Raw genomic sequence first — 23,582 nt, 5'->3', positions numbered from 1 at the left:
CCCACCAGAGAAGTCGACCCTCCCGTCTCCGTTTGAGGTCGAGGTCCCCCTTGATCCCCCCTTGATCCCCCCCTTGATCCCCCTTGATCCCCCCTTGATCCCCCTTGATCCCCACTTGATCCCCCTTGATCCCCCTTGATCCCCCTTGATCCCCCCTGATCCCCCTTGATCCCCCCTTGACCCCCACCAGAGAAGTCGACCCTCCCGTCTCCGTTGAGGTCGAGGTCCCCCTTGATCCCCCCTTGATCCCCCTTGATCCCCCTCTGATCCCCCCTTGATCCCCCTTGATCCCCCTTGATCCCCCCTTGATCCCCCCTTGATCCCCCTTGATCCCCCCTGATCCCCCCTTGATCCCCCCTTGACCCCCACCAGAGAAGTCGACCCTCCCGTCTCCGTTGAGGTCGAGGTCCCCCACGATCTCGGCCACCTCTGCCACGAGGAGTCTCTCGCCCAGCAGGGCCCTCAGAGACTCTCGCAGCTCCACCTCACTGATGGCGCCGTCCCCGTTGCTGTCGAACTGGGGGGGGAGGGGAGAGGGGAGAGAGGGAGGAGGAATAGGGGGAGGGGCGAGAGGGGAGGGGTGTGGTGGGAGGAGAGTGGGGAGAGGGGTGTGGGGGGAGGGGCAAGGGGGGAGGGGAAGGAGGGAGCGGGGAGGGGGAGGAAGAGGGGGGGAGGGGGCAGTGGGGAGGGAGAGGGGAGAGGGGGAGGGGGGAGGCGTGTGGGGGGAGGGGGGAGGGAGAGGGGGAGGGAGGGAGGGGGAGGGGGAGGGGGGAGGGGGGAGGGATAGGGGGATGGGGGAGGGGGGAGGGGGGAGGGGGGAGGAAGAGGGGGCAGGGAGAGGGGGAGGGGGAGGGGGGGAGGGGTGTGGGGGGAGGGGGAGGGGTGTGGGGGGAGTGGCGGGGGGGAGGAGGAGGGTGGTGGGGAAAGGGAGGGGGCGTTGATGATGATGACGTTGATGACATTGATTTTGATGATGTTGATTTTGATGATGTTGATTTTGATGATGATGGTGATGATGTTGATGACGTTGGTGATGTTGATGATGTTGATGATGATGTTGATGATGACGATAATGATGATGTTGATGATGACGTTGATGACATTGATGTTGATGATGATGTTGATGACGATGAACATGATGATGACGTTGATGATGATGTTGACGATGACGATGATGATGTTGATGACAGTGATGTTGATGTTGGTGATGTTGATGATGATGATGTTGATGACGGTGATGTTGATGTTGGTGATGATGATGATGATGATGTTGGTGTGTTGATGATGATGTTGGTGATGATGATGATGTTGATGATGATGATGACGTTGATGATGATGTGATGACGTTGATGATGATGATGACAACGTTGATGATGATGACGTGATGACGATGTTGACCATGACGATAAAGACGATGACGTTGATGTGATGACGATGATGATGTTGATGATGATGTTGATGATGATGAGTTGATGACGTTGATGATGATGATGTTGATGACGATGTTGATGATGATGACGTTGATGATGATGTTGACGATGACGATAAGATGATGACGTTGATGATGATGTTGACGATAAAGATGATGATGATGACGTTGATGATGATGATGTTGATGACGATGTTGATGATGATGGTGATGATGTTGATGACGATGTTGATGATGATGATGACGTTGATGATGATGTTGACGATGACGATAAAGATGATGATGCTGATGATGATGATGTTGATGACGATGTTGATGATGATGATGTTGATGATGATGACGTTGATGATGATGATGTTGATGACGATGTTGATGATGATGGTGATGATGTTGATGACGATGTTGATGGTGACGCACCTCGTTGAAGCCTCCCGCATCTCCTTGAGTCCTATCATGGCCGCCGTCTCCTCCAGAAGCTTTGGCCCATCAGGTCCACAACTCCTCGAGATTCACCCTGCCCCCAACTCACATCGTCACCACCAACATCACCTCGTCATCATCATCACCTCGTCACCATCACCTCGTCATGATCACCATCATCACCTCGTCACCATCAGCATCATCATCACCACCACCATCACCTCGTCATCATCACCTCGTCACCATCATCACCTCGTCACCATCACTTCGTCATGATCACCATCATCACCTCGTCACCATTAGCATCATCATCATCATCACCTCGTCATCATCATCACCTCGTCACCATCACCTCCTCATCATCACCTCGTCATCACCACCTCGTCACCATCACCTCGTCACCACCACCTCGTCATCATCACCTCGTCATCACCACCTCGTCACCACCACCTCGTCATCATCACCTCGTCATCACAGTTCATGTTGATGCGAGTGAGTGACACAGCGAGTGAGTGACACACTGAGTAAGTGACACAGTGAGTGACACAGTGAGTGACACAGTGAGTGAGTGACACAATGAGTGACACAGTGAGTGACACAGTGAGTGACACAGTGAGTGACACTCACAGTTCATGTTGATGTGCTGGTATAGTTCTGTGAGCTCCAGTTCTGTGGGCATGTAGCCCATGTGTGACACAGTGAGTGACACAGTGAGTGACACAGTGAGTGACACAGTGAGTGACACACTGAGTGACACAGTGAGTGACACAGTGAGTGACACTCACAGTTCATGTTGATGTGCTGGTATAGTTCTGTGAGCTCTAGTTCTGTGGGCATGTAGCCCATGTGTGACACAGTGAGTGACACAGTGAGTGACACAGTGAGTGACACAGTGAGTGAGTGACACAGCGAGTGAGTGACACGGTGAGTGACACAGTGAGTGACACAGTGAGTGACACACTGAGTGACACAGTGAGTGAGTGACACAGTGAGTGACACAGTGAGTGAGTGACACAGTGAGTGAGTGACACAGAGAGTGAGTGACACAGTGAGTGACACAGTGAGTGACACACTGAGTGACACAGTGAGTGACACAGTGAGTGAGTGACACAGTGAGTGACACAGTGAGTGACACAGTGAGTGAGTGACACAGTGAGTGAGTGACACAGAGAGTGAGTGACACAGTGAGTGAGTGACACAGTGAGTGACACAGTGAGTGACACAGTGAGTGAGTGACACAGTGAGTGACACAGTGAGTGACACAGTGAGTGAGTGACACAGTGAGTGACACAGTGAGTGAGTGACACAGTGAGTGACACAGTGAGTGAGTGACACAGTGAGTGAGTGACACAGTGAGTGACACAGTGAGTGACACAGTGAGTGAGTGACACAGTGAGTGACACAGTGAGTGACACAGTGAGTGACACAGTGAGTGAGTGACACAGTGAGTGACACAGTGAGTGACACACTGAGTGACACAGTGAGTGACACAGTGAGTGAGTGACACAGTGAGTGACACAGTGAGTGACACAGTGAGTGAGTGACACAGTGAGTGAGTGACACAGAGAGTGAGTGACACAGTGAGTGACACAGTGAGTGACACAGTGAGTGACAGAGTGAGTGAGTGACACAGAGAGTGACACAGTGAGTGACACAGTGAGTGAGTGACACAGAGAGTGACACAGTGAGTGACACACTGAGTGACACAGTGAGTGACACAGTGAGTGACACACTGAGTGACACAGTGAGTGACACAGTGAGTGAGTGACACAGTGAGTGACACAGTGAGTGAGTGACACAGTGAGTGAGTGACACAGAGAGTGAGTGACACAGTGAGTGACACAGTGAGTGACACAGTGAGTGAGTGACACAGTGAGTGAGTGACACAGTGAGTGACACAGTGAGTGACACAGTGAGTGAGTGACACAGTGAGTGACACAGTGAGTGACACAGTGAGTGACACAGTGAGTGACACTCACAGTTCATGTTGATGTGCTGGTATAGTTCTGTGAGCTCCAGTTCTGTGGGCATGTAGCCCATGTGTGACACAGTGAGTGACACAGTGAGTGACACAGTGAGTGACACAGTGAGTGACACAGTGAGTGACACAGTGAGTGACACTCACAGTTCATGTTGATGTGCTGGTATAGTTCTGTGAGCTCCAGTTCTGTGGGCATGTAGCCCATGAGTGACACAGTGAGTGACACAGTGAGTGACACAGTGAGTGACACAGTGAGTGACACAGTGAGTGACACTCACAGTTCATGTTGATGTGCTGGTATAGTTCTGTGAGCTCTAGTTCTGTGGGCATGTAGCCCATGAGTGACACAGTGAGTGACACAGTGAGTGAGTGACACAGTGAGTGACACAGTGAGTGACACAGTGAGTGAGTGACACAGTGAGTGACACAGTGAGTGAGTGACACAGTGAGTGACACAGTGAGTGAGTGACACAGTGAGTGACACAGTGAGTGACACAGTGAGTGACACAGTGAGTGAGTGACACAGTGAGTGACACAGTGGGTGACACACTGAGTGACACAGTGAGTGACACAGTGAGTGACACAGCGAGTGAGTGACACAGCGAGTGAGTGACACAGTGAGTGAGTGACACAGTGAGTGACACAGCGAGTGACACAGTGAGTGAGTGACACAGTGAGTGACACAGTGAGTGACACAGTGAGTGACACAGTGAGTGAGTGACACAGTGAGTGACACAGTGAGTGACACAGTGAGTGAGTGACACAGTGAGTGACACAGTGAGTGACACAGTGAGTGACACAGTGAGTGAGTGACACAGTGAGTGACACAGTGAGTGACACAGTGAGTGAGTGACACAGTGAGTGACACAGTGAGTGACACAGTGAGTGACACAGTGAGTGAGTGACACAGTGAGTGAGTGACACACTGAGTGACACAGTGAGTGTCACAGTGAGTGAGTGACACAGTGAGTGACACAGTGAGTGACACACTGAGTGACACAGTGAGTGACACAGTGAGTGACACAGTGAGTGACACACTGAGTGAGTAACACAGTGAGTGACACAGTGAGTGACACACTGAGTGAGTAACACAGTGAGTGAGTGACACACTGAGTGACACAGTGAGTGACACAGTGAGTGAGTGACACAGTGAGTGAGTGACACAGTGAGTGAGTGACCCAGTGAGTGACACACTGAGTGAGTGACACAGTGAGTGACACAGTGAGTGACACACTGAGTGACACACTGAGTGACACAGTGAGTGACACACTGAGTGACACAGTGAGTGACACAGTGAGTGACACAGTGAGTGAGTGACACAGTGTGTGACACAGTGAGTGACACAGTGAGGGAGTGACACAGTGAGTGACACAGTGAGTGACACAGTGAGTGACACAGTGAGTGACACTCACAGTTCATGTTGATGTGCTGGTATAGTTCTGTGAGCTCTAGTTCTGTGGGCATGTAGCCCATGTGTGACACAGTGAGTGACACAGTGAGTGACACAGTGAGTGACACACTGAGTGACACAGGGAGTGACACAGTGAGTGACACAGTGAGTGACACAGTGAGTGACACAGTGAGTGACACTCACAGTTCATGTTGATGTGCTGGTATAGTTCTGTGAGCTCCAGTTCTGTGGGCATGTAGCCCATGAGTGACACAGTGAGTGACACAGTGAGTGAGTGACACAGTGAGTGACACAGTGAGTGACACAGTGAATGACACAGTGAGTGACACAGTGAGTGACACTCACTGTGTCACTCACTGTGTCACACATGGGCATGTAGCCCATGTGTGACACAGTGAGTGACACAGTGAGTGACACAGTGAGTGACACAGTGAGTGACACAGTGAGTGACACTCACAGTTCATGTTGATGTGCTGGTATAGTTCTGTGAGCTCCAGTTCTGTGGGCATGTAGCCCATGAGTGACACAGTGAGTGACACAGTGAGTGACACAGTGTGTGACACAGTGAGTGACACAGTGAGTGACACAGTGAGTGACACAGTGAGTGACACAGTGAGTGACACTCACAGTTCATGTTGATGTGCTGGTATAGTTCTGTGAGCTCTAGTTCTGTGGGCATGTAGCCCATGAGTGACACACTGAGTGACACAGTGAGTGACACAGTGAGTGACACAGTGAGTGACACTCACAGTTCATGTTGATGTGCTGGTATAGTTCTGTGAGCTCCAGTTCTGTGGGCATGTAGCCCATGAGTGACACAGTGAGTGACACAGTGAGTGAGTGTCACAGTGAGTGACACAGTGAGTGACACAGTGAGTGACACAGTGAGTGACACTCACAGTTCATGTTGATGTGCTGGTATAGTTCTGTGAGCTCTAGTTCTGTGGGCATGTAGCCCATGAGTGACACAGTGAGTGAGTGACACAGTGAGTGACACAGTGAGTGAGTGACACAGTGAGTGACACAGTGAGTGACACAGTGAGTGACACACTGAGTGACACAGTGAGTGACACTCACAGTTCATGTTGATGTGCTGGTATAGTTCTGTGAGCTCTAGTTCTGTGGGCATGTAGCCCATGTGTGACAGAGTGAGTGACACAGTGAGTGACACAGTGAGTGACACAGTGAGTGAGTGACACAGTGAGTGACACAGTGAGTGACACTCACAGTTCATGTTGATGTGCTGGTATAGTTCTGTGAGCTCCAGTTCTGTGGGCATGTAGCCCATGAGTGACACACTGAGTGACACAGTGAGTGACACAGTGAGTGACACAGTGAGTGAGTGACACAGTGAGTGACACAGTGAGTGAGTGACACAGTGAGTGACACAGTGAGTGACACAGTGAGTGAGTGACACAGTGAGTGACACAGTGGGTGACACACTGAGTGACACAGTGAGTGACACAGTGAGTGACACAGTGAGTGACACAGCGAGTGAGTGACACAGCGAGTGAGTGACACAGTGAGTGAGTGACACAGTGAGTGACACAGTGAGTGACACAGTGAGTGAGTGACACAGTGAGTGACACAGTAAGTGACACAGTGAGTGACACAGTGAGTGACACACTGAGTGAGTGACACAGTGAGTGACACAGTGAGTGACACAGTGAGTGAGTGACACAGTGAGTGACACAGTGAGTGACACAGTGAGTGACACTCACAGTTCATGTTGATGTGCTGGTATAGTTCTGTGAGCTCCAGTTCTGTGGGCATGTAGCCCATGAGTGACACAGTGAGTGACACAGTGAGTGACACAGTGAGTGACACACTGAGTGACACACTGAGTGAGTGACACAGTGAGTGACACAGTGAGTGAGTGACACAGTGAGTGAGTGACACAGTGAGTGACACAGTGAGTGACACTCACAGTTCATGTTGATGTGCTGGTATAGTTCTGTGAGCTCTAGTTCTGTGGGCATGTAGCCCATGAGTGACACAGTGAGTGACACAGTGAGTGACACAGTGAGTGAGTGACACAGTGAGTGAGTGACACAGTGAGTGACACAGTGAGTGACACAGTGAGTGACACAGTGAGTGACACTCACAGTTCATGTTGATGTGCTGGTATAGTTCTGTGAGCTCTAGTTCTGTGGGCATGTAGCCCATGAGTGACACAGTGAGTGACACAGTGAGTGACACAGTGTGTGACACAGTGAGTGACACAGTGAGTGACACAGTGAGTGACACAGTGAGTGACACAGTGAGTGACACTCACAGTTCATGTTGATGTGCTGGTATAGTTCTGTGAGCTCTAGTTCTGTGGGCATGTAGCCCATGAGTGACACAGTGAGTGACACAGTGAGTGACACAGTGAGTGACACAGTGAGTGAGTGACACAGTGAGTGAGTGACACAGTGAGTGACACAGTGAGTGACACAGTGAGTGAGTGACACAGTGAGTGAGTGACACAGTGAGTGGCACAGTGAGTGACACAGTGAGTGACACAGTGAGTGAGTGACACAGTGAGTGACACAGTGAGTGACACAGTGAGTGACACAGTGAGTGACACTCACAGTTCATGTTGATGTGCTGGTATAGTTCTGTGAGCTCCAGTTCTGTGGGCATGTAGCCCATGCGTGATACAGTGAGTGACACAGTGAGTGACACACTGAGTGACACAGTGAGTGACACAGTGAGTGACACAGTGAGTGACACAGTGAGTGAGTGACACAGTGAGTGAGTGACACAGTGAGTGACACAGTGAGTGAGTGACAGAGTGAGTGACACAGTGAGTGACACAGTGAGTGACACAATGAGTGACACAATGAGTGACACAGTGAGTGACACAGTGAGTGACACAATGAGTGACACTCACAGTTCATGTTGATGTGCTGGTATAGTTCTGTGAGCTCCAGTTCTGTGGGCATGTAGCCCATGAGTGACACAGTGAGTGACACAGTGAGTGACACAGTGAGTGAGGGACACAGTGAGTGACACAATGAGTGACACACTGAGTGAGTGACACAGTGAGTGACACAGTGAGTGACACAGTGAGTGACACTCACAGTTCATGTTGATGTGCTGGTATAGTTCTGTGAGCTCCAGTTTTGTGGGCATGTAGCCCATGAGTGACACAGTGAGTGACACAGTGAGTGACACAGTGAGTGACACAGTGAGTGACACACTGAGTGACACAGTGAGTGACACAGTGAGTGACACACTGAGTTAGTGACACAGTGAGTGACACACTGAGTGACACAGTGAGTGACACACTGAGTTAGTGACACAGTGAGTAACACAGTGAGTGACACAGTGAGTGACACAGTGAGTGACACTCACAGTTCATGTTGATGTGCTGGTATAGTTCTGTGAGCTCTAGTTCTGTGGGCATGTAGCCCATGAGTGACACACACAGTGAGTGACACAGTGAGTGACACACTGAGTGAGTGACACAGTGAGTGACACTCACAGTTCATGTTGATGTGCTGGTATAGTTCTGTGAGCTCTAGTTCTGTGGGCATGTAGCCCATGTGTGACACAGTGAGTGACACAGTGAGTGACACAGTGAGTGACACAGTGAGTGAGTGACACAGTGAGTGAGTGACACAGTGAGTGACACAGTGAGTGACACACTGAGTGAGTGACACAGTGAGTGAGTGACACAGTGAGTGACACAGTGAGTGAGTGACACAGTGAGTGACACAGTGAGTGACACAGTGAGTGACACAGTGAGTGAGTGACACAGTGAGTGACACAGTGAGTGACACAGTGAGTGAGTGACACAGTGAGTGACACAGTGAGTGACACAGTGAGTGAGTGACACAGTGAGTGACACAGTGAGTGACACAGTGAGTGACACTCACAGTTCATGTTGATGTGCTGGTATAGTTCTGTGAGCTCTAGTTCTGTGGGCATGTAGCCCATGAGTGACACAGTGAGTGACACAGTGAGTGACACAGTGAGTGACACAGTGAGTGATACAGTGAGTGACACAGTGAGTGAGTGACACAGTGAGTGAGTGACACAGTGAGTGACACAGTGAGTGAGTGACACAGTGAGTGACACAGTGAGTGACACAGTGAGTGAGTGACACAGTGAGTGACACAGTGAGTGAGTGACACAGTGAGTAACACAGTGAGTGACACAGTGAGTGACACAGTGAGTGACACTCACAGTTCATGTTGATGTGCTGGTATAGTTCTGTGAGCTCTAGTTCTGTGGGCATGTAGCCCATGAGTGACACAGTGAGTGACACAGTGAGTGACACAGTGAGTGACACAGTGAGTGAGTGACACAGTGAGTGACACAGTGAGTGACACAGTGAGTGACACAGTGAGTGACACAGTGAGTGACAGTGAGTGAGTGACACACTGAGTGAGTGACACAGTGAGTGACACAGTGAGTGACACAGTGAGTGACACAGTGAGTGACACATTGAGTGACACAGTGAGTGACACAGTGAGTGAGTGACACAGTGAGAGACACAGTGAGTGAGTGACACAGTGAGTGACACAGTGAGTGACACAGTGAGTGAGTGACACAGTGAGTGAGTGACACAGTGAGTGACACAGTGAGTGACACAGTGAGTGACACAGTGAGTGAGTGACACAGTGAGTAACACAGTGAGTGAGTGACACAGTGAGTAACACAGTGAGTGAGTGACACAGTGAGTGAGTGACACAGTGAGTGAGTGACACACTGAGTGACACAGTGAGTGACACAGTGAGTGACACAGTGAGTGACACAGTGAGTGACACTCACAGTTCATGTTGATGTGCTGGTACAGTTCTGTGAGCTCCAGTTCTGTGGGCATGTAGCCCATGAGTGACACAGTGAGTGACACAGTGAGTGACACAGTGAGTGACACAGTGAGTGACACAGTGAGTGACACAGTGAGTGACACTCACAGTTCATGTTGATGTGCTGGTATAGTTCTGTGAGTTCTAGTTCTGTGGGCATGTAGCCCATGAGTGACACAGTGAGTGACACAGTGAGTGAGTGACACAGTGAGTGACATAGTGAGTGACACAGTGAGTGACACAGTGAGTGACACACTGAGTGACACAGTAAGTGACACAGTGAGTGACACAGTGAGTGAGTGACACAGTGAGTGACACAGTGAGTGACACAGTGAGTGAGTGACACAGTGAGTGACACAGTGAGTGACACAGTGTGTGACACAGTGAGTGACACAGTGAGTGAGTGACACAGTGAGTGACACAGTGAGTGACACACTGAGTGAGTGACACAGTGAGTGACACAGTGAGTGACACACTGAGTGACACAGTGAGTGACACAGTGTGTGACACAGTGAGTGAGTGACACAGTGAGTGACACAGTGAGTGACACAGTGAGTGACACAGTGAGTGAGTGACACAGTGAGTGACACACTGAGTGACACAGTGAGTGACACAGTGAGTGACACAGTGAGTGTGTAACACAGTGAGTGACACAGTGAGTGACACAGTGAGTGAGTGACACAGTGAGTGACACAGTGAGTAACACAGTGAGTGAGTGACACAGTGAGTGACACAGTGAGTGACACAGTTAGTGAGTGACAAAGTGAGTGAGTGACACAGTGAGTGACACAGCGAGTGACACAGTGAGTGACACACTGAGTGAGTGACACAGTGTGTGACACAGTGAGTGAGTGACACAGTGAGTGACACAGTGAGTGACACAGTGAGTGAGTGACACAGTGAGTGACACAGTGAGTGAGTGACACAGTGAGTGACACACTGAGTGACACATTGAGTGACACAGTGAGTGACACAGTGAGTGAGTGACACAGTGAGTGACACAGTGAGTGACACAGTGAGTGACACAGTGAGTGACACTCACAGTTCATGTTGATGTGCTGGTATAGTTCTGTGAGCTCCAGTTCTGTGGGCATGTAGCCCATGAGTGACACAGTGAGTGACACAGTGAGTGACACAGTGAGTGAGTGACACAGTGAGTGACACAGTGAGTGAGTGACACAGTGAGTGACACAGTGAGTGACACAGTGAGTGACACATTGAGTGACACAGTGAGTGACACAGTGAGTGAGTGACACAGTGAGAGACACAGTGAGTGAGTGACACAGTGAGTGACACAGTGAGTGACACAGTGAGTGAGTGACACAGTGAGTGAGTGACACAGTGAGTGACACAGTGAGTGACACAGTGAGTGAGTAACACAGTGAGTAACACAGTGAGTGAGTGACACAGTGAGTAACACAGTGAGTGAGTGACACACTGAGTGACACAGTGAGTGAGTGACACAGTGAGTGAGTGACACAGTGAGTGAGTGACACACTGAGTGACACAGTGAGTGACACAGTGAGTGACACAGTGAGTGACACAGTGAGTGAGTGACACAGTGAGTGAGTGACACAGTGAGTGACACAGTGAGTGACACAGTGAGTGAGTGACACAGTGAGTAACACAGTGAGTGAGTGACACAGTGAGTAACACAGTGAGTGAGTGACACACTGAGTGACACAGTGAGTGAGTGACACAGTGAGTGAGTGACACAGTGAGTGAGTGACACACTGAGTGACACAGTGGGTGACACAGTGAGTGACACTCACAGTTCATGTTGATGTGCTGGTACAGTTCTGTGAGCTCCAGTTCTGTGGGCATGTAGCCCATGTTTGACACAGTGAGTGACACAGTGAGTGACACAGTGAGTGACACAGTGAGTGACACTCACAGTTCATGTTGATGTGCTGGTATAGTTCTGTGAGCTCTAGTTCTGTGGGCATGTAGCCCATGTGTGACATAGTGAGTGACACAGTGAGTGACACAGTGAGTGACACAGTGAGTGACGCAGTGAGTGACACTCACAGTTCATGTTGATGTGCTGGTATAGTTCTGTGAGCTCTAGTTCTGTGGGCATGTAGCCCATGAGTGATACAGTGAGTGACACAGTGAGTGACACAGTGAGTGACACAGTGAGTGACACTCACAGTTCATGTTGATGTGCTGGTATAGTTCTGTGAGCTCTAGTTCTGTGGGCATGTAGCCCATGAGTGACACAGTGAGTGACACAGTGAGTGACACAGTGAGTGACACAGTGAGTGAGTGACACAGTGAGTGACACAGTGAGTGAGTGACACAGTGAGTGACACAGTGAGTGAGTGACACAGTGAGTGACACAGTGAGTGACACAATGAGTGAGTGACACAGTGAGTGACACAGTGAGTGACACAGTGAGTGACACAGTGAGTGACACAGTGAGTGACACTCACAGTTCATGTTGATGTGCTGGTATAGTTCTGTGAGCTCTAGTTCTGTGGGCATGTAGCCCATGAGTGACACTGTGAGTGACACAGTGAGTGACACAGTGAGTGACACAGTGAGTGACACTCACAGTTCATGTTGATGTGCTGGTATAGTTCTGTGAGCTCCAGTTCTGTGGGCATGTAGCCCATGAGTGACACAGTGAGTGACACAGTGAGTGACACAGTGAGTGAGTGACACAGTGAGTGACACAGTGAGTGACACTCACAGTTCATGTTGATGTGCTGGTATAGTTCTGTGAGCTCCAGTTCTGTGGGCATGTAGCCCATGTGTGACATAGTGAGTGAGTGACACAGTGAGTGACACAGTGAGTGACACAGTGAGTGACACAGTGAGTGACACAGTGAGTGACACAGTGAGTGACACTCACAGTTCATGTTGATGTGCTGGTATAGTTCTGTGAGCTCTAGTTCTGTGGGCATGTAGCCCATGAGTGACACAGTGAGTGACACAGTGAGTGACACAGTGAGTGACACTCACAGTTCATGTTGATGTGCTGGTATAGTTCTGTGAGCTCTAGTTCTGTGGGCATGTAGCCCATGAGTGACACAGTGAGTGACACAGTGAGTGACACAGTGAGTGACACAGTGAGTGACACAGTGAGTGACACAGTGAGTGACACTCACAGTTCATGTTGATGTGCTGGTATAGTTCTGTGAGCTCTAGTTCTGTGGGCATGTAGCCCATGAGTGACACAGTGAGTGACACAGTGAGTGACACAGTGAGTGACACAGTGAGTGACACAGTGAGTGACACAGTGAGTGACACTCACAGTTCATGTTGATGTGCTGGTATAGTTCTGTGAGCTCTAGTTCTGTGGGCATGTAGCCCATGAGTGACACAGTGAGTGACACAGTGAGTGACACAGTGAGTGACACAGTGAGTGACACAGTGAGTGACACAGTGAGTGACACAGTGAGTGACACTCACAGTTCATGTTGATGTGCTGGTATAGTTCTGTGAGCTCCAGTTTTGTGGGCATGTAGCCCATGAGTGACACACTGAGTGACACAGTGTGTGACACAGTGAGTGACACAGTGAGTGAGTGACACAGTGAGTGAGTGACACAGTGAGTGACACAGTGAGTGACACAGTGAGTGAGTGACACAGTGAGTGAGTGACACACTGAGTGACAAAGTGAGTGACACACTGAGTGACACAGTGAGTGACACAGTGAGTGACACAGTGAGTGACACAGTGAGTGACACTCACAGTTCATGTTGATGTGCTGGTATAGTTCTGTGAGCTCCAGTTCTGTGGGCATGTAGCCCATGAGTGACACACTGAGTGACACAGTGTGTGACACAGTGAGTGACACACTGAGTGAGTGACACAGTGAGTGACACAGTGAGTGACACAGTGAGTGACACTCACAGTTCATGTTGATGTGCTGGTATAGTTCTGTGAGCTCTAGTTCTGTGGGCATGTAGCCCATGTGTGACACAGTGAGTGACACAGTGAGTGACACAGTGAGTGACACAGTGAGTGAGTGACACAGTGAGTGACACAGTGAGTGACACAGTGAGTGACACAGTGAGTGACACTCACAGTTCATGTTGATGTGCTGGTATAGTTCTGTGAGCTCTAGTTCTGTGGGCATGTAGCCCATGAGTGACACAGTGAGTGACACAGTGAGTGACACAGTGAGTGACACAGTGAGTGACACTCACAGTTCATGTTGATGTGCTGGTATAGTTCTGTGAGCTCTAGTTCTGTGGGCATGTAGCCCATGAGTGACACTGTGAGTGACACAGTGAGTGACACAGTGAGTGACACAGTGAGTGACACAGTGAGTGACACTCACAGTTCATGTTGATGTGCTGGTATAGTTCTGTGAGCTCTAGTTCTGTGGGCATGTAGCCCATGAGTGACACAGTGAGTGACACAGTGAGTGACACAGTGAGTGACACAGTGAGTGACACTCACAGTTCATGTTGATGTGCTGGTATAGTTCTGTGAGCTCCAGTTCTGTGGGCATGTAGCCCATGAGTGACACAGTGAGTGACACAGTGAGTGACACAGTGAGTGACACTCACAGTTCATGTTGATGTGCTGGTATAGTTCTGTGAGCTCCAGTTCTGTGGGCATGTAGCCCATGAGTGACACAGTGAGTGACACAGTGAGTGAGTGACACAGTGAGTGACAGTGAGTGAGTGACACAGTGAGTGACACAGTGAGTGACACAGTGAGTGACACAGTGAGTGACACTCACAGTTCATGTTGATGTGCTGGTATAGTTCTGTGAGCTCCAGTTCTGTGGGCATGTAGCCCATGGCCCGCATGAGAGCTCCCAGTTCGGCGTTGCGGATGAATCCGTCGGCATCGCGGTCGTACTCATTGAAGGCAGCACGTAGCTCTGGGGTGGAGGGGGAGGGGGGGGTGGAGGGGGGGAGGGGGGAGGAGGGGGGTTATCAAATACCGTCTCACCCACACTCACCACCACCACTCACCACACACACCACACACACCACCACTCACCACCACTCACCACTCACCACCACCACTCACTTCACACACCACCACTCACCACCACTCACCACCACTCACCCCCACACTCACCACCACTCACCACCACTCACCACCAATCACCCCCACACTCACCACCACTCACCACCACTCACCACTCACCACCACTCACCGTCCATCTCTGCCGGTTCCAGCTCTCTGTCCTGAAACGAAAACACAAAGACAAAGATCCCCCGTGTAGCCTGTAGCAGACTGTAGGGGCAAGTGCTGTTAGCTATCAGCACCTATACACAAAGACAAAGTTCCCTCGTGTAGCCTGTAGCAGACTGTAGGGGCAAGTGCTGTTAGCTAGCAGCACCTATACACAAAGACAAAGATCCCCCGTGTAGCCTGTAGCAGACTGTAGGGGCAAGTGCTGTTAGCTATCAGCACCTATACACAAAGACAAAGTTCCCCCGTGTAGCCTGTAGCAGACTGTAGGGGCAAGTGCTGTTAGCTAGCAGCACCTATACATAAAGACAAAGATCCCCCGTGTAGCCTGTAGCAGGCTGTAGGGGCAAGTGCTGTTAGCTAGCGAGCACCTATGAAGGCCGGCACGGTACACGAGGGGGTGGGTGGGCAGCACCACGCCCGGCCGCCTTTGTCTCCCCAGTGGCGATATTTACTACACAGCTACACCAGGGTACTTATTTGAGGCTGAGTCGACCTAGGGGAGGCCCAGGACCGGTTCGGATAATCGTCACTGGCGGTGTTGGCCGCGAGCGGGAATCGAACCCGGGTCGCCGGGTTCGTAGTGCAGCGTAGCGCTACCCGCTACACTACACACACTGACACACACAGAGACACACAGAGACACACACACAGACACACACAGATACACACAGACACACACAGAGACACAGAGACACACACAGACACAGAGACACACACACAGACACACACAGATACACACACACAGACACACACAGAGACACACACAGAGACACACACACAGACACACACAGACACACACAGAGACACAGAGACACACACAGACACAGAGACACACACACACACAGATACACACAGACACACACAGAGACACACACAGAGACACACACACAGACACACACAGATACACACAGACACACACAGAGACACAGAGACACACACAGACACAGAGACACACACACAGACACACACAGATACACACACACAGACACACAACAACAACCGCCATTCGCCACTAAGTGGGGGTGACGTCACCACGACACTTGTGCCAGGCTATGTGCACCTTGAGGTCACGTGAAGTGTCGAACGCCCGCTGGCAGGAGGTCACGGGGCAGACCCAGCAGGTGCCACGGGTCGACTGACTGAGATGACTGGCTGATGCACCACCTGTGCCCCCTACTGTGCCAACTTGCTGTCCTTTAGCCACCCGGCGCTCTGCTCGTTGTTGTGAGCGTCGCTCCTCCGCCCTCCGTTGTTGTTGGAGAGCGACTGCCTCCAACTGCCCAGTAGCAGCGTCCTTCACGAGCCTGCTCCACAGAGGCCGATCTTGACACCGCTGGTACCAGTCATCGGCAAGTCCACTCAGCTCCACGTCCTCCTGAACCACATCACTCCATCTCTTCTATAGCCCGTGCTGCGCCCGTTTAGCCCCCTCGATCCGGCTGAACAAAAGCTGTTTCGGCATGCGGTGGCTGGGCATGCGGGCTACATGACCCAGCCAACGCAGCCTTGCCTGCCGGAGGAGCTCACCGATGGGACCTTGCCCAGATCTTTCAAGGATTTGTGAGCTCCTCACACAATCCAGTCTGGTTAAACCCAGGATGGATCGTAGGCAGGCCAGCCTAAATGTTTCTAACCGGCGAAGATGTTCCATTAGGGGGGTCCATGTTTCGCAAGCGTAGAGAAGGGAGGGAATGACTGTGGCCGAGAAGACCCGAAGCTTCGTACGGAGCGACAGACCAGGTAGATTCCACACAGCGTTATGCAACCGATGAAAAAATTATGCCGCTCGACTGATTCGGAGTGAGACCTCTGCTGTTAAACTGGAGCCGGTCATGAGCACACTGCCCAGGTATGGGAAACTCTCCACTCTCTCCACAACTGCCCCATCACCGATTGGGAATTGTGGGGGTGGAGTGCCCGATGGTACAAAATACCCAGGCAGGTGCTTCGTTTTGGTGGGGCTGATGGTCAGGCCCCACCTCTTAGTGGCACACTCCAGTTTCAGCAGCAGCGCCTCAAACTCCTCCTCTGAATGAGCCGCAATTACCAGGTCATCGGCATACATAACGTGGTTGACCAATAGGGAACCATCCCTTGACCGCACCCGGGCATCGATCAGCCTCCCATTGTATCTGTACCAGATGGAAATTCCTCCGGTACAGCTACTGAAGGCTTCACGAACTACGTGGTCGAAATAGATGTTAAATAATGTTGGAGCCAGAGGACATCCCTGTCGCACCCCAAGGTGAACAGGGAGTGGCTCCGACTCCTGGCCACGTAGTTTTACCTGGGCCCGCTCACCATCATGAAGGTCCTTAATGATCGTGAGCAGAGGGTCAGGGACTCCAAAAGCACGAAGAACAACCCAGAGCCCAGAACTACTGATGGTATCATACGCCTTGACCAGGTCAATAAAGCAGAGATGTAGGTCTTGTTGGAATTCCCTACACCTCTGCTGTAGCAAACGGACAGAAAATATGGCATCTGTGCAGGACCGCCCTTTCCTGAAACCGCATTGGGGCTCCGCAAGCCTTTCCTCAGCGTGCCTGGCAAAGCGATGTTGAATAATCCTTGCCAGGACCTTTCCCGGCACACTGAGGAGTGAGATGCCCCTGTAGTTGTTACAGTCTGTGCGGTCCCCCTTTTTAAAGAGGGGGACCACCAGGGCATCTTTCCAATCCTGTGGAACCCGTCTAGTGGTCCAGACTGTTGTTATGATGTCATATAGGGCAGTCTGTGCACAAACGCCACCCTCCCTCAGCATTTCGCTTGGGAGATCATCTCTGCCCGGTGACTTTCCTGGTCTCAGACTCTGGATCGCCTTCAGTACTTCCTCAACAGATGGCACCTCAGACAGCCACTCACAGGGGGTGACTTCCTCTTCCAATATTTGAGGCACCACAGCCTCAGCAGGGTCAACCACACTTTGTGCCACGATGTTTTCCAGGCTGAGGGATTTCCCCTCCCCCAGGACTTCACAGAAATGCTCAGCAATTCTGCAAACCTGTTCCTGGGGTTCGGAGATTGAATCATCGCTTTTTCCTTTAATGATGGTAATAGGTGTGGTGCTGCAGGTTACTTTTTTGATGGAATTAAATAGGGATTTGTGATCGCGGGCCATTGAGGCAGACCCCATCTGCTCAGCAACCCGCGACCACCACCCATCCTTGCAGCACCTCACGGCTCTCCGAACCTCCGAGCGAAGGCTGCGGTAAGCCTCCTCATTCTTGAACGTGGGATGCTGTAGCCGATGAGAGTGGGCCTGTCGTTTTTTTCTCAGCCAGCTTGAACACCTCCTTTGTTAGCCAGGGTCTCTGGGGAGGTCTGGACCGCGTACCCAAAGCAGCCATTGCAGCTGCCTGAGTCACAGTCCTAAACCTCACCCATTTACCCTCGACATCAGGAGGAGTGGGGGACGATGCCAACCCCAGCCGCAAGCGATGATGAAATTCTCGCTTGCAACTTTCATTAGCTAGCAGAGACCAGGCCACCTTAGGTTTGAATGGGGTCCTGGGTGTTCACCCTCCACCGGAGTGGAAGAATGGCAGGCGCATCTTACAGATGACTAGTCGAAGGTCAGTGGGCAGATCAGCTCCACGGTAGGTCCTGGTGTCAAGGACATGGGCCCGCATCCGCTGGTCCGTCACTCCGTAGTCCAGCAGATGTTCTTGCTTGGACCCAGCATGCATCCATGATGTTGTGTGGATGCGCCGATGCCGGAACAGCGTGTTGGTAATTACGAGCCCATGGGCTGCACACAAATCTAGCAGCCTCCTACCGTTGTTATTGAGCTGATCTGGCCCATGCCCTCCAATCACTCAAGACCAGGTGACAGCATCATGACCAACTCGGGCATTGAAGTCACCCAACAAGATGACTCTATCCCGAGGGGCCACTTTAGCTAGCACCTGTGACAGGAGGTCATAGAAGGCATCTGACTCATCGGCCTTGCCTGCATCCCTCCACGGATGTTCGCCTTTGGTGGGGGCATAAGTAACCACGACCACCACTCCTCGCCTCCGGTTGATGGGAAGGCGAGCCCAAAGTAGCCTGGGGCTTACAGCTTCCCACACCTCACCGCCACGCTCCCACGCCCCCTTCATTATTTCGTTCAGAAGAAGAGCCACACCCCTGTTGTTTGGCAGTCTGCTGCCCCGAGTAGAGGACTGTCCACCCCTCACGGTGGCAGGAGCCAGAGCCGGTCCACCGGACCTCCTGAATGCCGCAGAGATCCAGGCGGTACCAATCCAGCTCCCGACAGAGGAGCGGCAGCCTCTCCTCCGCAGTGAGCGTTCGAACATTCCACGTGGCCACACGTAGTGGCTTTTCGTTGTTTCTGGAGGAGCCCCGAGGGTAGATATTCAATCTCCTGGCTCCGCCAATTGGGGTTTGGCCAGGAGACGTCATAGACGCCTGGCCCCTCGGGGCCTCCGGCACAAGCTCGCTAATTACAATTTTCTGTCGTAGTTTAGTGGTAGTTAATTGAAGGTGGAGGGGTTACCAGCCCTTCGCACCCGTCCAGAGCCACCATTTAGGCGCTGTGGTGGTCACAGACGCCATGAGGGGAGAGGGCCAATCGGAAATGGCCCTCCCTCCCACCCCCACAGCACTGTCCACGACAGCGTTGCCCGTCCGGCACCACGAGGAGGAAGGGGGTTGTTTAACACACACACAGACACACACACAGACACACATAGACACACATACATACACAGACACACATAGACACACATACACACATACACACACAGACACACACCCATACACACACACATAGACATAGACAACAACAACAACAACAACCGCCATTCGCCACTAAGTGGCGGTGACGTCACCACGACGCTTGTGCCAGGCTATGTGCACCCTGAGGCCACGTGAAGTGTCGAACGCCCGCTGGCAGGAGGTCACGGGGCAGACCCAGGTGCCACGGGTCAACTGACTGAGATGACTGGCTGATGCACCACCTGTGCCCCCTACTGTGCCAACCTGCTGTGCTTTAGCCACCCGGCGCTCCGCTCGCTGTTGTGAGCGTCGCTCCTCCGCCCTCCGTTGTTGTTGGAGGGCGACTGCCTCCAACTGCCCAGTAGCATCCTTCACGAGCCTCCTCCACAGAGGCCGATCTTGACACCGCTGGTACCAGTCATCGGCAAGTCCACTCAGCTCCACGTCCTCCTGTACCACATCACTCCATCTCTTCTCTAGCCCGTGCCGTGCCCGCTTAGCCCCCTCAATCCGGCCAAACAAAAGCTGTTTCGGCATGCGGTGGCTGGGCATGCGGGCTACATGACCCAGCCATCGCAGCCTTGCCTGCCGGAGGAGCTCACCGATGGGACCCTGCCCAGATCTTTCAAGGATTTGTGAGCTCCTCACACAATCCAGTCTGGTTAAACCCAGGATGGATCGTAGGCAGGCCAGCCTAAATGTTTCTAACCGGCGAAGATGTTCCATTAGGGGGGTCCACGTTTCACAAGCGTAGAGAAGGGAGGGAATGACCGTGGCCGAGAAGACCTGAAGCTTAGTGCGGAGCGACAGACCAGGTAGCTTCCACACAGCGTTACGCAACCGATGAAAAGATATTGCCGCTCGACTGATTCGGAGTGAGACCTCTGCTGTTAAACTGGAGCCAGTCATAAGCACACTGCCCAGGTATGGGAAACTCTCCACTCTCTCCACAACTGCCCCATCACCGATTGGGAGTTGTGGGGGTGGAGTGTCCGATGGTACAAAATACCCAGGCAGGTGCTTAGTTTTGGTGGGGCTGATGGTAAGGCCCCACCTCTTAGTGGCACGCTCCAGTCTCAGCAGCAGCGTCTCCAACTCCTCCTCTGACTGAGCAGCTATTACCAAGTCATCAGCATACATAACGTGGTTGAGCAATAGGGAGCCATCCCTTGACCGCACCCGGGCATCGATTAGCCTCCCATTATATCTGTACCACATGGAGATTCCCCCGGTACAGCTATTGAAGGCTTCACGACCTACGTGGTCAAAATAGATGTTAAATAATGTGGGAGCCAGAGGACATCCCTGTCGCACCCCAAGGTGTACAGGGAATGGCTCTGACTCCCGGCCACGTAGTTTTACCCGGGCCCGCTCACCATCATGAAGGTCCTTAATGATCGTGAGCATCGGGTCAGGTACTCCAAAAGCACGAAGAACGACCCAGAGCCCAGGCCTACTGATGGTATCATAGGCCTTGACCAGGTCAATAAAGCAGAGATGTAGGTCTTGTTGGAATTCCCTACACCTCTGCTGTAGCAGACGGACAGAAAATATGGCATCTGTGCAGGACCGCCCTTTCCTGAAACCGCATTGGGGCTCCGCAAGCCTCTCCTCAGCGTGCCTGGCAAGGCGATGCTGAATAATCCTTGCCAGGACCTTTCCCGGCACACTGAGGAGTGAGATGCCCCTGTAGTTGTTACAGTCTGTGCGGTCCCCCTTCTTAAAAAGGGGGACCACCAGGGCATCCTTCCAATCCTGCGGAACCCGTCCAGTGGTCCAGACTGTTGTTATGATGTCATATAGGGCAGTCTGTGCACAAACGCCACCCTCCCTCAGCATTTCGCTTGGGAGATCATCTCTGCCCGCTGCCTTTCCTGGTCTCAGACTCCGGATCGCCTTCAATACTTCCTCAGCAGATGGCACCTCAGCCAGCCACTCACAGGGGGTGACTTCATCCAATATTTGAGGCACCGCAGCCTCAGCAGGGTCATCCTCACTTTGTGCCACGATGTTTTCCTGGCTGAGGGATTTTCCCTCCCCCAGGACCTCACAGAAATGCTCAGCAAATCTGCGAACCTGTTCCTGGGGGTCGGAAATTGGATCACCGTTTTTTCCCCTAATGATGGTAATAGGTGTGGCGCTGCAGGTTACTTTTTTGATGGAGTTAAATAGAGATTTGTGATCACGGGCCACTGAGGCAGACTCCATCTCCTCAGCAACCCGCGACCACCACCCATCCTTGCAGCGCCTCACGGCTCTCCGAACCTCCGAGCGAAGGCTGCGGTAAGCCTCCTCATTCTCTGACGTGGGATTCTGTAGCCGATGACAGTGGGCCTGTCGCTTTTTCTCAACCATCGTGAACAACTCCTCTGTCATCCAGGGTGTCTGGGGATGTCTGGACCGCGTACCCAAAGCAGCCATTGCAGCTGCATGAGTCACAGTCCTAAACCTCGCCCATTTACCCTCGACATCAGGAGGAGTCGGGGACGATGCCAATCCCAGCCGCAAGCGATGATGAAATTCTCGCTTGCAACTTTCATCAGATAACTGAGACCAGGCCACTTTAGGTTGGAATGGGGTCCTGGGTGTACACCCACCACCGGAGTGGAAGAATGGCAGGCGCATCTTACAGATGACTAGTCGATGGTCAGAGGGCAGATCAGCTCCACGGTAGGTCCTGGTGTCAAGGACATGGGCTCGCATTCGCTGGTCCGTCACTATGTAGTCCAGCAGATGTTCTTGCTTGGACCCGGCATGCATCCATGATGTTGTGTGGATGCGCCGATGCCGGAACAGCGTGTTGGTAATTACAAGCCCATGGGCTGCACAAAAATCTAGCAGCCTCCTACCGTTGTTATTGAGCTGATCTGGCCCATGCCCTCCAATCACTCCAGACCAGGTGCCAGTATCATGACCAACTCGGGCATTGAAGTCACCCAACATGATGACTCTATCCCGAGGGGCCACTTTAGCCAGCACCTGTGACAGGAGGTCATAGAAGGCATCTGACTCATCGGCTTTGCCTGCATCCCTCCACGGATGTTCATCTTCGGTGGGGGCATAAGTAACCACGACCACCATTCCTCGCCTCCGGTTGATGGGAAGGCGAGCCCAAAGTAGCCTGGGGCTTACAGCTTCCCACACCTCACCGCCACGCTCCCACGCCCCCTTCATTCTTTTGTTCAAAAGAAGACCCACACCCTGTTGTTTGGCAGTCTGCTGCCCCGAGTAGAGGACTGTCCACCCCTCATGGTGGCAGGAGCCGGAGCCGGTCCACCGGACCTCCTGAATGCCGCATAGATCCAGGCGGTACCGGTCCAGCTCCCGACAGAGGAGTGGCAGCCTCTCCTCCGCAGTGAGCGTTCGAACATTCCACGTGGCCAACCGTAGTGGCTTTTCGTTGTTTCTGGAGTAGCCCCGAGGGTAGGTATTCAATCTCCTGGCTCCGCCAATTGGGGTTTGGCCAGGAGACGTCATAGACGCCTGGCCCCCCGGGGCCTCCGGCACAAGCTTAGTTGTTACATATTTCAATTTTATTCGTAGTTTCGTGGTAATTAATTGAAGGTGGAGGGGTTACCAGCCCCTCGCACCCGTCCAGAGCCCCCGTTTAGCCCCTGTGGTGGACACATATGCCATGAGGGGAGTAGCCAATCAAAA

The 23,582-nt window shown here is 52.1% G+C and overlaps 3 protein-coding genes across 5 annotated transcripts in view; all 3 read right to left on the bottom strand.

Annotated features, from left to right (window-relative positions):
* Nucleotides 1–513, bottom strand: part of LOC142907855 (uncharacterized) — a 4,896-nt gene extending 4,383 nt beyond the window's left edge. The window contains exon 1 of one of the 3 annotated variants that reach the window (XM_076057710.1): nucleotides 370–513. The gene's annotated coding sequence lies outside the window, so the exon portion shown is untranslated. Of the gene's footprint in view, nucleotides 1–5; nucleotides 34–187; nucleotides 236–369 lie in introns of those variants that run through there. The other 2 variants (XM_076057711.1, XM_076057709.1) reach the window with 2 other exon arrangements.
* Nucleotides 514–1,537: 1,024 nt separating this feature from the next.
* On the bottom strand, nucleotides 1,538–15,169 carry LOC142907893 (uncharacterized). Its single transcript, XM_076057798.1, has 6 exons — nucleotides 15,163–15,169; nucleotides 14,737–14,880; nucleotides 14,195–14,263; nucleotides 12,473–12,541; nucleotides 2,477–3,823; nucleotides 1,538–1,953 (listed from the first exon to the last, which is right to left on the bottom strand). The coding sequence occupies exons 1-5, from the start codon at nucleotides 15,167–15,169 to the stop codon at nucleotides 2,631–2,633; spliced, it is 1,482 nt and encodes a 493-aa protein (XP_075913913.1). The 3' UTR covers nucleotides 1,538–1,953; nucleotides 2,477–2,630.
* The window catches only part of LOC142907892 (uncharacterized), a 30,736-nt gene continuing 21,780 nt past the window's right edge, over nucleotides 14,627–23,582 (bottom strand). Inside the window, exons 4-5 of the mRNA XM_076057797.1 lie at nucleotides 15,163–15,193; nucleotides 14,627–14,880 (exon numbers count right to left, since the gene is read on the bottom strand). The gene's annotated coding sequence lies outside the window, so the exon portion shown is untranslated. The remainder of the gene's footprint in view (nucleotides 14,881–15,162; nucleotides 15,194–23,582) is intronic.

The sequence above is a fragment of the Petromyzon marinus genome, chromosome 84, assembly GCF_048934315.1.
Source record: "Petromyzon marinus isolate PM22_M1 ecotype Great Lakes invasive population chromosome 84, UKy_Petmar_22M1.pri1.0, whole genome shotgun sequence".
NCBI lineage: Eukaryota > Metazoa > Chordata > Hyperoartia > Petromyzontiformes > Petromyzontidae > Petromyzon > Petromyzon marinus.
This window is presented reverse-complemented; position numbering and strand designations above follow the sequence as displayed.

Coding starts and splice junctions, on each gene's coding strand:
- LOC142907893 (XM_076057798.1), bottom strand. Junction 12,542..14,194: donor CCAGCACATCAACATGAACT/GTGAGTGTCACT, acceptor TGTCACTCACAG/TGTCACTCATGGGCTACATG. Junction 3,824..12,472: donor CCAGCACATCAACATGAACT/GTGAGTGTCACT, acceptor ATGAACTGTGAG/TGTCACTCACTGTGTCACTC.